This window comes from Poeciliopsis prolifica, unplaced genomic scaffold (genome assembly GCF_027474105.1).
Source record: "Poeciliopsis prolifica strain line A6 unplaced genomic scaffold, Auburn_PproV2 SCAFFOLD008, whole genome shotgun sequence".
NCBI lineage: Eukaryota > Metazoa > Chordata > Actinopteri > Cyprinodontiformes > Poeciliidae > Poeciliopsis > Poeciliopsis prolifica.
The window spans coordinates 16,195,459-16,211,398 of NW_026562383.1; the positions used below are offsets into that span (position 1 = coordinate 16,195,459).

At 36.1% G+C, this 15,940-nt stretch overlaps 1 protein-coding gene across 1 annotated transcript in view; it reads left to right on the top strand.

Annotated features, from left to right (window-relative positions):
* Positions 1-15,940, top strand: part of b4galt2 (UDP-Gal:betaGlcNAc beta 1,4- galactosyltransferase, polypeptide 2) — a 149,091-nt gene that overhangs the window by 125,870 nt on the left and 7,281 nt on the right. The window contains exon 7 of the mRNA XM_055033322.1: positions 7,962-8,066. Coding sequence (XP_054889297.1) covers positions 7,962-8,066 — 105 coding nt within the window. The remainder of the gene's footprint in view (positions 1-7,961; positions 8,067-15,940) is intronic.

Genomic DNA, 15,940 nt, shown 5'->3' on the forward strand with positions numbered 1-15,940 from the left:
AGCTGCAGTAAAATATCTTTGAAATCAATAACAGGAAGAGTGTGTAATTTGTTTTCTTAAAAATGACAATTTAACGGTTATCTGACAGAAATAATGAAATAGTGTGAAAGATAGGAAGAAAAATTGGGACTAATTGATGCAGCTGTGTCATGACAGATTTCCTTGATGTTTCTTTAAACAGACAGCTCTGAAGCAAGGATGTCTGATTTTGTTAAATGCCTGTCATCTTGACTATCCTGTCCTTATTTCAGGCCTCACCTACTCTGCTTGTGTCCCTAAAACGTGGCATGAGCTGTCGAGTAGAGAAGTCATAGGCTGATAATTCCTGTGGAGGTTAAACAAATTATAGTCAGTAGTAAAGACAGAAAAGTGCAGAAAGAGCTTGTTTTCTGAGTGTACGGAAATAAAAGTATCCTCGAGTGTCAGCAGGAAGAGGAAACGTCTTCTCCCTCGCTCATTAGATAAGCAGCAAGCACTCACATTTTCTTTTTTTACTGTCAAGAAACAAAAGACAGCTTGCCTATCTTGAGGAAGCTGCATCATAAAGTTGAATCAATATGCGAAGGAGACAAACGGCGTTTGGTGATCTAAGTTTGAGGCATCATGCAGTTCACATCAAATTTTTTTTGTGCAAATGTCCATCTGACCTTCTGTGAGCCTTATTGATTTGAAAAGGTTACATCTTAAAAGTCATCTGAGTGTAAAGTTGCTCCCACAGAATCTGTTTCCGTATCGGCAACTGGCCTCAGAATCCCACAGCCACAACCAACCATAGAGATGGTTTTAATTATAACCTGAATATCAGTTTAGAGACACACACTCACACGCACACACCAGCAGCAAAACTTAGATCGTTCCAAAAAATTTCAAGTAGTATTGGGGGGAAAAAAATCTACACTGAATTATTGAATTTAAAATGCAGCTATTCTGCATCTTAATAGACCAAAACTTTTTTTTTTTTTTTTTTTGCCTAGTTTCCTCTTTTGAATAAAGTCCAATAAACGCTTGTAGGTGTTTAAGGACTCCTTTAAGATGTACTTAGTAAATGAGATCATTCCTTTAAATTTAATCAGAAGTAGGAGAAAATTTAGCCCTAACTTGGAAAACAAACTGTTTATATCCTGCTGCTGTGTCTGCAGAATGGATCAGCAATGTTTGGCAAATTAGTTATTACTTTAGTAATTTCAGAAATAATAACCATTCAGTCCTTCTTTCAGGCCTCAGAGCCCTCTTTTAACAACCCAAACATTACTTACCTCTGTTGCCGTGCTTCTTCTGATGATTCTCCATTCCTCCACAATGCACAGACTGTACATTTTTAAACAATGTTTAATGTGAATATTTCTATCTTCAAATGCTAAAATAGTGTCTGAGAACCCTGGACACGATCTCCACTTAAATTGGACCATGTTTTTGAGCAGCAGTAGGAGACTGTAGTTTCTATAACCAAACACGTGATTTCAGGCATGTACTGTGACTTTACCCTGAGTGTTTTAGTATTTTTATTTATTTATTTTTCATCTTCTAACAAGTTGATACAATCGTGTTTCTCCCTTCCATGGTCGATCGCTATGAAACACACAATAATGAGGGCTGTGCTGACAGAAATAAGGAAGACATAACAGGACAGAGGAGGAAAGTTGCTTCGGGAGGAAATTAGAGAAGCAAGTGGGAAGAGCAGAGAGGAAAGGAGGGAGGGAGAGAAATGAAGCATTGAGTGGAAGGTACGGTCCGACAGAATAGTCTCAGTCAGCAGCTGCTGGTACAGGTTATCCACATGGAAGGAGGCAGTGGAGTGGAAATACAGCAAAATGCAGCTTATAGGCCTTTTGTTGAACATATACAGGATTAGCCTTCCTTGAATGTTGCCCTGAATCTTTATAACTTGAAAGTGAGTACATGATGTGAAAAGGGATAGAAAAGAGAAAAATGAGGGAGAGATTTCAGTTAGTGCTAGATAGGAAAGCTGATCTATATAAAAAGACCATTTGCCATAAGTAGAGGCACATTTCAGTCTAGATTTGTCTTCACCCTCTGATGCATAAGTGGGTCCTTTTGGACCCGGTGAGGTCATCTTTTTGCAATGTCTTTGTAATGAAAAGTTTTCATCACTTCATATTTTACGTATTCCTCAACAAACATGTTATTGATATCATACAATTCCAATTTTTAATTTACCTTTTACACATTTTAAGAAATAGCATGTTTTGAATGGCTATTTCTTCCATAAGTGGATCTAAAATGACCTGTATTCATTTCCTATGGAATTTAATGGGAATCTTTGTTTCTTACTAACTGTGACTGTCAGGAAAACATTTTTTGTGAACCACACTCACTCAGTCATCAGTGTCACCCCTGAATAATAATATTTTACAAAGCAAGAACTTTTACACACAATTATCTTTATTTTTACCTAAAAAATGTATGAGTGTGTCGATCATCAGGATTAAAAGAAGTCTTTCTGCTTCACCATCCTGTTGCATTGTTTACTAAAAATTTAAAAGAATTATTCATAAAATCCTGAAATTTCATTTAAAACAACTTTTATTCCTTCTGCTTCTAAAATATTAAACTATATTGATTAGAATGTAATTACCTACAACATTTATTCATAGTTATTGTGAAGAATATGACCTTGTGCTTGGTTTCTTTATACTTGTTGGTATCCAGGAAGAAAATAACTGGAAATCTCCAAAAAGCTGGATTTGCGATTTTGAAAGTGGGAGTTTGCTAAATGAAACACCTTTACTGTCACAGATTGTAGATTAGAAAATATAAAATATTTTATTTTATAGTAAATAAAATAACAAATATGCACTGCTGCATTTTAGCATATCTGGGGTCGCCTTGTCATTTTTTAATGAAATCTTGTCATAAATTGTAACTCCTACACTTAAAAATAAAGTAAGGAATAGATTAATTTATTCGCTTTGACACTCATGAAGCAGTTCTCCTTCTTCAACATCTCTATTACACAGGCAGTGAGAGCTAAGACATGAGTCAAGACTTAACTTCTCCACTTCATTGCGCTAATGCAATTACCTCCACTGGTGGGAATAAGGGGGGAGAGCTTCAAAAATTCCTGATTAATCCAATGAAATGTCTGAGACTGTATACTGTATGCATTTCTCTCTAGGCCACTGTCAAGACTGCTGCGGGCACCAATGCAGCTTTTCACGATAAAACATTTTAGCAGGGAGATTTTCTTTTACATGGAGAGAAAAGTGCTGGAAAATCTGCAGAGTTCATACCTTTTTAGTTGATGCTTCTATGACTTTAGACAACATTTCTGTGTAATATATTCAGTTAGGAAGGCTAAATTTATACTCGGCTTTTAATTCTGACTCTAGTTGGAGTCTTTTCTCCTGCCGAATCAAAGAGGAACGAAACTTTGGGACTTTGTTGGACATAATTTGCTGCTTCCTTACATTAAATCCAGTCATACACATTGCCTTAAATAAAATATTCAAATATTTTTTTATTAATAAAAGAATAATTGTAAAGTGGAAGGAAAAGAATACATGTTGTTTTATTTATTTATTTATTTTTTTTTTTACAAAACCGCAACATGATGACCAAGGAACACAGCAGCGCACAATAATGGATACATTTTGGTGAAGTCTAAAACAAGATCAGTTTCAGCTACCAGCAGGACAATGACTCCAATCACTGCCAGGGTTACAGTGGAAAAGGTTTTATGAAAACACTTTCATATGTTTGAATAAATAAAAGTTTACATTTTCCATCTAACTTGAGTTTGAGCTTTCTTTGTAAAGATGCACAGCTCTAACTAGAGCCAAAGAAGGTTACACAAAGTGTTAACTTGTGGATGGGGGAAGGTACAAATACAACTGAAATGCAGAAAACGCAAAGAATTTGTATTTGAAACTTGCATGTGGTTGATAATTTTCCAGCAGCCACCGTATAGGTTTTGGTCCAATACTTTATCACTGGGGTGCATATTTATGAGGCTTTCCTTCTCTTAGCTTCACATGATCATCCTGGCTGTCCTTTTCAAATTTGTGTTTTTGGCCAGAAGAGTTTTCTATTGACATAAATAAACAAGATTAGACAGCCAATATAATGCATAATGTTTTATGAAGCTTTGCAATAACATTGCAAATAATTAGGATTTCTAAGAATCCATAAATGTTGTTTATACAAAGAAACATACAGATGCAAATTATATTCTTTCTGCCACTGTCCTTCATAAAAGACTAAAATAAATTGGAAAATGTTTATTAATTTTATATTTCTTTTTAACAACTTTTAATCCTAGAAAAAATCTCAGAGGAAAATGTATGAAATTTATGGAAATTTAGGGTGCATTCACACTAGCTTTGGTCCGCTTTAAACAAATTCTAGCCTGGTTCTTTGGGGAAGGTGTGAATACACAATCGAACTCTAATGTAGACCAAAGCAAACGCTGGTCCCCCTAAAAACCTAGAACACAGTTGGTTGAAGTGAACTGTAGCGGCGTTCGAATACTTATGTAAATGTAAACTGCTAAAGCCTGATGCTACTCTGTTCTTGTTTGTAATATATGATGACGGAAGTTGCACTCAAAGGTTTTCTTTAGTACTCCTTGGTCCAAAATCACCACAGGTGAGGGGGTGACAAGGTGTTTCAAAGGGTTTGAATCATTTGACAAATGCATTTAAATGTACAAAACAACTGAAAGTGTGATAAAACAAGAGGGTGCAATTTTATCCTACCCAGACACATACTGAGAAACATGGTGAGGGATGTAAAACAATATGTCACTTTTGTGAAAGCTGCTGCAAAAAATGTCATCTCAGGTCACCAAATCTCTTAACAATTAAAAGAATCTGTTCCCAACCATTGTTCACCAGACAAAAATAAATCAACCTTCTGTCATGAACACATCAGTGCCCTGGTCTAAATCCTGTGAACTAAGGAAAAGAAAGCATAAGAACAGATCCAGGATTGTGGAGTATCTAGAAAGATCGTAGAGTATATTTCATTGGCTCCAGCCTGACAAAATATCATGGGGTAAGACTTGACTGTCATGGATGGACAAAGAAATTATAAGAAGTATTACCGGCATATCAACTCATTTTGTTATGTTGTGGTTTTGTAAAAAAAAAAAAAAAAAAAAAAAAAAACATCCCCAGATTTCTGAATATGGGGATGGTTTCTCTTCATCCTAATGTAAGAAAAAAAGACTGGATTTTTCTAAATCTTTCAGTGTGAGTATGCTGATCTGAAATTGTATGGTATTTACAGAACTTTAACAGGGTTACCAGCAGGGTGCTGTATTTGCAGTTTTATCCACGAGGAGCTGTATATGTGCAGGGAAAAAATTGCACGTTTTGCTTTTCCTCTTGCTCCGATTTGACCTCAACAATTCCTGAGGGAAACATTGGGCTCTTTTGCTGACAAACACCCTGAAGTGTTCACTGGCTAATGATCAGTTGGCTCTGTCTGTTGCTTATTGCAGTGCATGTGTTGTATTGAGGCTTATCAGGGATAATTCTGCTGAAACCAGCATGTTGTGCCACAAAATTATATATTTAAAGAGAGTTATTAAGCTAAATTGCAATGAAATCACCTGGGAAATTAATCCAAATAAGTTGAGTTCATTTTTACTTATTCATCCCCCTAAGTCCATTATGTTTGTCTTTTACACTGAACTGTATAAAATATATTTAAAATTGCATGTGCCTCAATAAATTATTGCTGCAAAGGAGTGCTTCATTGTTAAAATTTTTTGATTTGCTGCTTCTGCATATACATTTTCTAAGTAAATTAATTTTTTTCACATTTTATTATAAAACATTATTTAATTTTGGTACAGCTGATACAATTAGCTAAACCAACTATTGAGCTTCTTTAAGATCTCTTCCTAGAATTGCACCATATGTGATTCCAATAGCACTTTAAGTGTGAACTGAATCATATGAAAGAGAAATTATTGAAGAAGTCCTGCACACTCTGCAGGTCAGAAGATACAAAAGGGATTATTTAAAAGATGTAGAACTGGGAATAATGTAAAACTAAGCTCAATGAGAGGCTGAAAGAGGACAAAAAAAGGGCTTACAGAAACTTTGTACTGTCAAACTCACATTATTTGCATCAAAATAAATTCATAAAACTATGCAAATGCATGCATGCACACTCTGTCAAAGGCAATCATAAACAAATATGTGCCATCTCAGCGAAGTTGCTGAGGCTCTGGAGAAATACAAAAGAAAAGGAGTCAGACTCTGTTATTTTATATCTGTGTAAAATTATTCTGAGTTTGTTTTAATTCAGTTTGGGACTGTAATCTTTTATCAGCCAATATGTTTTTGATTTTTTTTTTTTTTTTATGGGCTGCATTTACATTTCCCTCGTCTGTATGGGAGATTAAAGAACAGGAGTAGTGATGCAGAAATTGAGGGAGGTTTGTAAATAGAAAGTAGAAACTAGAAAGAGCAGAGGAGGAGACAGAGGGTGAAAATAAACAAGTGATGATAAAAGCATAGTGGCAAAGCTGAATGGAAAAACACCCAGTAAAAAAAATTGCTTATAGAAAAAGAATGAAAATGGAAAGTGAAATAAAGAAAAACCTTAATGGTGAAGTCAGTGTTATACACCAACCACACATCCCACTGCAACAGAATCAACAACTGTGACTCAAATACTGCACCAATGACCCCATAATAACATTAACTGGAACATTTCTGAAGAAACCCAAACCCACCCTTCTGATGCTAAACGTTTGCATCAATGCTAAAGTAAGCTACAGTGTACTCAATAGCATGTGAAGAGTCACAAGCTTGTTGAGTAACATGGACTTCCTCCATTCAGTATGTTCAAATTAGTGCATAAGGTAAAATTAGCATGTAGGCTCTCACTGGCATGTGGGTCTATTCTGAATCATAGGGGTAAAACTAGCATGTTGTCTTACATTGACTTCCTTCATTCAGTATACAAAACCTGGCTAATAAACAAACAAAATAGCTAAAAGCTTAAGACTACTGCTAATGTTTGTGCTAATGTTAAGTGCACTGCTAAAACTAAAACTAAGAGAGAGTTCTATTTTTGATTGCATAGGATGTTTGCAGCTGCTGACTAGTAATATCCAGAATGCTTTTTTTAAACTCACTGAATGCGTGAACCAGAGCAGAAATTTTGAAATAAGTTGAAATATTACTTTGTAATCCAAGGTTTTCATTTTCTATTGTACTGAATTTCAGTAAATAAATCAAACTCTGGTTGGTTTCTTCAGAAGTCTGGAATTGTAATCAAACTCTGATGCCAAGACAACAAACTTTGGTTTGCTTAAAAACCTGGTTGAAGTGAACTCTGGCGCGGTTTGAATGCACGTGTGAATACTGAACAGTCCAAAACACTCATTCTGTAAGCAGGTGAAAGATCTAGCAATAAGATCCGATCAATACAAAGGTGGTTTACAAGATATCAAATCAATCTTCTTCCATGATGATCACTAGACCCAGCACTAAATCCTACATAAAACCTGTGTGCCTCCACGCAGGTTTTATGCATCTACAACAAAAACCAGCAGAGGGAAGCCAGGACGAGAGGAGATTTGCCAAAAAGGAATTGTGAAAAAGTCAGATAGGCACTAATTAGTTTATTTATTTTTCATTTTATTTTATTTTATTATTTTTTAAGAAATACTGTTTCTTTGAATAAATTCAAAATTAAAAGTGGAATTTTTCAGGATTTATTTTTGTTTGTGCCCTTATAAAAAGGTTTTTTATATATCTGGCAGAGGGGCCAACTAATTTGATTGACTCATTAAGATTTTCCACGAATGTTTGAGATTTAGTAGAAGAGAACAAAAGATAAAACGGCAATATAATTAATCTCAGGTTGAAGTTGGGATTTTTGTCAGTTTTTTTCTCTTGCAGTTAACCCTTTTTTTCCCTCAGTCTCTATGTTTTTGTTCACTCTCCGTCACCTAATGGATATTCCATCTGTATGTGTTGCAGGATCACTCTCAACGGGATGAAGGTGTCCAGGCCAGACGTTCGCATCGGCCGCTACAGAATGATTAAGCATGAGAGGGACAAACACAACGAGCCAAACCCACAGAGGTACTGCATCACTGTCTGGAGTCAATCCCCATCTTTACATTTAAATTGATCTTGCTGCTTTTGTTTCATACAAAAACTTTTCAGTTATTTCTGTTAGATTTTGGATTTCTTTTTTTAAGAGTTACAAAAATGTGACTCCCTGACAATCTATTAAGTAACACAGTGCTTTGCAATCTGAGTTCGAAACGTCAGAAGAACCACATTTGTCAGACTGCGTTACATCCACTGGTTATACGAGAACTCTTGCTCTTTATTTTCCACAGCTTCTGATTTCCAATTCACACCTGGGAGCTGCCTGCTGTTAGTCCAGCGCTCCTGCTGTTTGTTCACTGAGCAGGTCTCCAAAGAAACTACAAGTGAAAGGGAAGAAAAATTCACCCATTGACACACCTTAGAGATGTTAAAGTCTATCATTAAAGACTGTGTTGCTGTCAGCTCTTTAAGCCTGGTATTTGGCTAAATCAGCTTCCCGACAGCATGGATCTTGGGAGTTTGGAGGAAGAAGCTGTCGAATGGAAGTTTGTAGTCTTATCTTGCCTTTTTCTAATTTTAGTTGCGTTTGTTATACAGTGTTAAAAGTAGTTTGGCTTTTATAGCATCTCGTTTTAACTTTCTAAAAGGAGGAGAACGACATAAACATGTTACAAAACAACTACAATTTTTCCTCTCTATAATCACGCTCTACTTTCTGTTGACTTGGCTCATAAAGTTCCATTAAAATAAATTTAAGTTCAAGGCTGTAATGTTAAGAATTGTAAAAAAAAAAAAAAAGTTTGAAGTGTTTGAATCTTTTTGTAAAGTATTGTAAATAAGGGAAATATATGTCACACACGCTACAGTATTATAATTTAATGTTTAGTAAATATGCACCTGAATAGGCAGGTTCTTACAATCTAAGCAGGTCATAACATTCGGGTGCAAAATTATTTCAGGACTCTGTCAGATTATAAAGCAAAATATGAATCAATGTAATTTCCTGCACACCACGGTTTGGGCATTATGGTCACGAAAAGACAAGATAAAATGTTAAAACACCAAAGAAAAAAAAAAAAAAGCTTTTTTAATAAACCAAATATTGCTTTTCATGCATACAGCCCTGGGGTTTTAATGCTGCTCTTTTCACTTCTCTGATCTGAAGTGCTTTTTCAGACAAAACATGCAAAAATACCTCCCTCATAAATGTGCTATTTTATGCTTTGATGAATGAGAACCAGTATGCAGAGATGAGCCCTTCTAGACACATTAATCACCAGGAGTATAGCACCTCACATTAAGCTGCTTAAATGCGGATTATCACTGTTTATTCTCCTCTAAGAGCCTCCGTTTTCATGCTTGGATAGGCCGGCCAATGAAGCCTCTCAGCACCAAAATCGATAGCTGCTCTGCCTTGGTTTGAATAAATATGTTGTGAAACTTGTTATCGCCCTCCCCCAATATTATTTCAGTTTGATCTCCAGTGGCATGATTATGTCACAACATTTAGACACTTCTGTGCTCCAGGACCGTAGTCCGCAGTGAGTTCTGCTTTAGTCGTTGCTGCTAAATTGGTTTTTAAGAAGATTAACAACTGCTGGGAACAAGAGTCATGAGTGAAAGAATATTGACTGTTTACTGCAGCCAAACAAATTGTGGCTGCTTGATTTGAATTTTGCATATAGCCTCTGAACCTGGCCGCTGATATGATATTACTTTTTTTTTTCTTTTCAATTATATTCCTTTAGCAAGAGAGACATTGGTGGAGAGAACGAAATGAAACTGCTAGCTTAGCAAAAAATATAAAAGAGAAGCACAAAAGTTCTGCTCTATCTAATGTTATTGTGCTTTGCATTTTATGCAAGAGAAATAGTCCAAGTTTTTGGGTCTTGTATCCATGTTGGAAATGACAAGTTTGGAGTTTTTTTTTCTTAAAAATATCCAATCAAGAGTTGTCTGGCAAGGAGGCAGGTAAGCTGGTCAGTGCTGACTAATGGCAAAATGGACAGACCTAAAAGCTGAGAAAAACTGACAATGGCTGCAAATAAGATGTGAAACCTGAGTAAATGTTCACCTTCCAGTAGGACAAAAATGCTAACCATGCCACTGGAGATATCATGGGATGATATAGATGAAAGCTATTGTTTTGATAGTCTCAAGATAAATCCAATTGAAAATCTGTAGCAATACCTGAAACTCGGATGCACTTCTCTAGCCAACATCCAAGTCTTCATATATGTAAATCTGGTAGACTAAGCCTAAAAGATATGCGGACGTTCTACAGCAAAACATGGCTCAACATGATTTATCAGGGGGTTGACTGCAATACAAATTCATCTTTTTGTGTGAGAAATAAAAAAGAAAACATAAATCATTTTTGCTTTTATACTTTCCAGTGACTGATTTTGTTCATGTTTTAAGGGGGAATAAACACACGTCACTGTTTTTCATTCTGAATTGAAAGAACGGTTTTGCCGTCAAATGTTAAGAAAAATTTACAAAAAATAAAGTTACAGAACACCTGAAGTGAAAAAGGCAGAAGTCAAACAGGTGAAAAAAAGTTTCTTCTGCCAACATGTAACTAATTTAAAAAAAGACATCTTAACAGATCAGTCCTATCATCTCCACTTGTTCTCTGCATCCTTTTTAAACTTCCTATACTTGTCAGGAGCCTCAGGTATACTTTACCCATCTGCTCAGCCTGTCTCCAATTACAAAGTCTGTTTTATACATAATAATTATTCAGTGATCCTTTTTTATGTTTTTAGTGATTTTCTTGGTTGTTAAGCAAATTTCCATTTTGTACTCACATAGTTTAGTCATTGCACTTCTAAGAGATCCATTAATAATGCATTATGAAGTACTCTATCACATAATTTCTTAAAATATGGAAATAAATAATATGCCCATTTTAGTTCCAATGAGGAGAAAGAGCAAGTTCACCCAAAACATTTTATGGCTTTTGCTGACAAGAACATAGAGAAAATAGTTTTTCCAGCTCCTGCTGAAACATCAGGCATCCATCTCAATGTGCTTTAGCTTTAAAAACTAACAATCTATACCGTAAATTTACCCCAATAACTTGAAAGTGAAAATGTTTAAAATAACCAGGCTTGTGTAATGTATCACTCTTCATTGTTTTGTACGCGTGTGTGCCTCTGTGTGTTTATTGTATGTCAGAGAGATGGAAAGGTTCAACGATCCCCCCAGTAATTGCCTGCTGAAATGACACCAATAGAGATGGGAGCAGGCTAGGTCAGAGTGGTCGAGTTGCTTTCATCAAAATCAATAAATCAGGCACTAGACAGAATGAAACTGTGTGCATGTGTTTGCGCGTGTGTGCGTGTGCATGTTGTCTGTGTGTGTGTTTCTGATTGATACCCAGTTCTCGTTTTCCTCCCCGTCTTGCTGGTTGATTTCTTTCTGGTCCATAGACTAGACTTCCTCTATAAGAGGTGACACCAGGAGGGCGACTTTTTATTTGGGGTGGATACATTATTCATCACCAGGGCGATGGGCAGAAAATATACTCCTATAAGTTGCCAAAAACTTCATTTTTTAAAGCCTTTCTGGGCACTTATAATGTTGTTGAGGTTAAAGTGAGCTTTTACAAAGAAGTCGACTTGGACTTTAATAAATTGTGGCAGATCAGGATGGTCAGAGGCAGCAAAGGTGGAAATAGCCGACTCATGACTGCATTCAGGCAATTTTGTTTAAAATGAAAGGCTCTCATTTATTTTCTGAGTCCCCTTTGAGCATGAAATTCCTTCTGTGGGAAACAAGATATTTATTATAATGTAGCTTGGTAAGCATTTCTGACACTCTGCAGCAGATTTAATCTATCAAATTAACCAAAGTTTAAGACACAGTTGCCAAATATACACCTTGAAAACAATATGGTAACAACTCATAAGTTTTTAATCAGTAGTGTCATAACCCATCTCTGGTGCACACCAATACCTTCTTACCGTTTTATTGAGCACTTCTTCTATTTTGTGAAGACGCGAAGAAAGCTTCTTCAGTTCCTATCTCAGCAATAATTTGTCTTGCACAACTGTTCATCCTGGCAGAAACTATATTGCACATCGTATTAAAACCCCCACTGAAAAGCAAAGGCAAAAAAAATTACATGAATTTATCAGCAGATGTACATTTTTTGAAATAAAACTAATAAAATAGAGGTACCATAATTAAAATCAGCAATAGCTCAATCAATGTCTTGATCTAAGAAGAGACATTCCTAAATCCAGAGATACATGACCAGGGCCAGTTTTATGGGAAATGAAAACAGAATAAGCATAGTTAAAAACATTAGTACCTCAGTTAATGGCTCCCATGAAGACGCACAGCTCAGCATAAGTCTGTTCTATGGAAAACATAAAACAAATGAGTTCATAATGTTAAAGGAAGCATCACATCTATATGTACCTTTGTTCAGGAAAGAGGCAAAATTACCACAATTACTGAATCTGTTAGAAAGAAAAACAAAGAGAAGACAGAGCCACTTCAAATTGGAAAGTAAAAGCAAGAGAGTATGGATAGATTAAGTCTGATACTTTTATCAGGTTTATTTGGAATGTTAAATTGATTTCTCAAGATACAAAATAAGTGACCTCTTTTTAAAGCTTCAAATAACATAAAAAGGACACATTTACCATTTTAAAACTATGAATTTTATTCAACACCTGCATTTGGCCTGAGGGTCTTTGAGTTTTTCTCCTGAATGCATTGAGATAAATAACAAACCTGCTTGGTTGTTTGGTGAATGAAAGAAAAGTATTTTCTTTTATTTTTAAAAAGAATGGAAAACAGTTCAGATTGTCCTTGAAGAGGTTTGCATCACTATAGCTTTTTTTTTTTCCCACGCCGAGAATTTTGACACATTGACAGGAACCGTACAGGTGTGTTAACAGAAGCTGCATTCCTCACAGAAAATGTCATGTTGTATTTTATGCTTGTTCATTTGACATGTCCTCTATAAAAAATGCCCCTTTCACTGATAAATTCAGCTTGACTTTCTGTTTCTTTGTCTCCAGGTCCAGTTTTTGGACCCTCTTTATACTTCAGAATAATTATAAAGTCTTCTAAGACATGTTGTCTGGGCTACCTGGGTAATGTCCAGTTTTTACAGAGGAATACTTTTATACCTACTGCCTGATGAATGTTTGCTATCTCGCACGCACCTATGACTGCACATTGAGTTGAATGTGCACAATCTTTCACACAAGACTCCTTTCTCTCAGTTCGCTCAGAGATTCTGGTTAGGCATAGCAATGAGATATTGGTAAGAAAGAGGGACATTCATCACACACACACACACTCGTACACGCACGCACTCTGTCTGGCAAACTTTGCCTCATGCATTACAATTGAATGAGATGCAGGGAGATATTGTCCAATATTCAGTTCATATGTTATGATCCCGGTACAGTGCGGCTGAAATGTATGTCGGTGTATGCATTTGAATTTATGTATGAGTATAGAAGTATACCTATGCACAACTGGCTTCTAAAAAATGAAGTTAGCATAAACTGTACATTAGGTGCACCCTCTTATTTACAATAGTGAAAATAGAAAACAACATTTGGCCAAATACTGTTTCTCGTGTTACAGTTGGGCCGACCACAACCCTGATTAAAATATTCATGTTAATCCCAACTATTTGTAGAAGATTTTTATTGACCACTGATGAATATATTTTACATTTGCAGGTGCATTCCCAAAAATGTGAACCTCCTTAAGAAGTTAATTTGTTTCAGTAATTTAAATCAAAAAGTGAGACTTGTAGATTTGTTGCACTCAGTAATATATTCTCAGTTTTCTTCCTGCTATTTTTTATGTGAATGGCTTATAAATTATGTATCTCAAAAAAGTGCCATATAATTTAAAGCTGAAAATAAGTTTACATTTATTTTGTATTATTAAAAAACAAAATCTGACCATGTTACACAATCAAGCGGAGGACCGTTGACTTTGTCCAGCAAACAATCACTGAAACAAGGAGAGTAATCACAGAGAGGTAATTCCTAAAGAAGTCCTATATCCAGAAACATGATTGAAAAAGTACACAAACAGCAGCAATAAATAGAGCTTTGAGAGGATGTTTAAGCAAAGTCCTTTCTAGAGTTTGTGGGATGTTCACAAGAATGTGAACTGTGGTTAGAGTAAGTAGCCCCTTTCACATCATTCAGAGTCCTGGAAGGGTGTGACTTACAACTTGCAGCCTTCATCTACAGGAGATTTCTCTTTTAAGCTGTCAAAATGCGTGATGTGATTATTATTTTAATTCTGAGATCCTGCTGATCAACATGCAACTTCGGTCATATGGACACTGGAGTACAATACAATGTTCTTCACCTGTGGATCTAGTTCGTAGTGGCTATAGGTTCATTTCTAGTTGAAACAGTGGAACAAAAGTGTCATTTTGCAGGGTTAATTTTAACCCCCCATTTTGTGTCAAGATTTTTCAAGAGGAGTTATAAACATGTCTAGATCACAGAACTAAAGGACGATCTGAAAGGTTTTACTTCAAGAACCACTGCAAAGATCTATGTTAGACTTGGGCTGCAACTGTCACATTCCTTGAGTTAAGCTATTTGTGATTTGCAGAGCTACTGCATCTCCTGATGTTAACCCCACTGTTTTTTCAAGTCCAAGGGCATGCTGATTTAATTTTCCAGGAGGACTTGGCACCTGCCCAAACTGCTAAAGTGCCAATATTTACTTTAATGAATATCGTATCACTGTGCTTAATTAGCCAGCAAACTTACCCGACCTGAACCCCACAGAGAATCTATTTGATACATCCATGAGGATCCAGCTATACTGCTGAGATGAAACCTCATAGTAACAAAACCTGCTTTACAAAGTCAGAAGCTGATCATGTCCTTTCCTGATGCAGTGATTCCTGAAAAAATGTAAAAAATATAAGACTGCTTATATCTGAGCTAATCCCGTAAACAGCTCTGATTAATTTTTTTTATACGTTTGTGCAGTGTATATTCCCATTGATTTTACTGAAAGTATCATTGTAAACTATTGGCTCATTTCCATTGAGCTGAACAGCTCAGTGATTTGACATCAGTTGTTGAATTGTCCCATACAAACAAGCCGCACTACATCATTCCTGCTCCCTTTTTGGATAATGGTACAGCTTGGTTAGCTTGGAGCTACTGGCATCATGATTGTTGTTGTACTAGCATGACACAACATTATGCATTTGAGTTGAACCTCTGCCTGCCCAGCGAATGTCCAACCACTGATCAAAACACTCAGGGCAAACACTACATGCCCTGAGTGTACAGGGCATATTGTAATATGCATGACATATTGGCATATTGTAATATTGTAATATCTGATGACTACAAGGTAAAATATGGCCTGGATGTGTTTACTCATTGGTTTCACTTCAAATTCAAAGGCAACATTGATCTGTTACACACTGTCCAGGGTTGCTCTCATTAAGAAGCAAGTGAAAGAGTTATTGTTAAGCTACTCCTTAAAGACCATTTTTCCAGAACAAGGACGTGTGCAGCAACAAATTACATGATAAAAATATCCCTTAGTTTCTGGCATTACAGTCTATTGTTGAGATCTGAAACAAGAAGCATTTCCCTGTGAGACCCCCAGCAGCATTAAAATAGAGCTTTACTCAGCCCAATTAGAACTTGTGGAAATCAGGCTAATGGATATATGAGGTGGGCTGCCTTTGGCTCGCCCTCCAACTTTCAAGAATAAAGCAGTCACAACTTTGAAATTATATGCAACAGTAATCTATGGGGGACGCTACGGTTCGGCCATTCTCTATATGCATGTAGGAAATAAGTTTATTGCCTTTAATCCCCCTTTTTTGATTTAAATTATATCTCCATCCATCTGTCACTCTTGGATATATATTTATC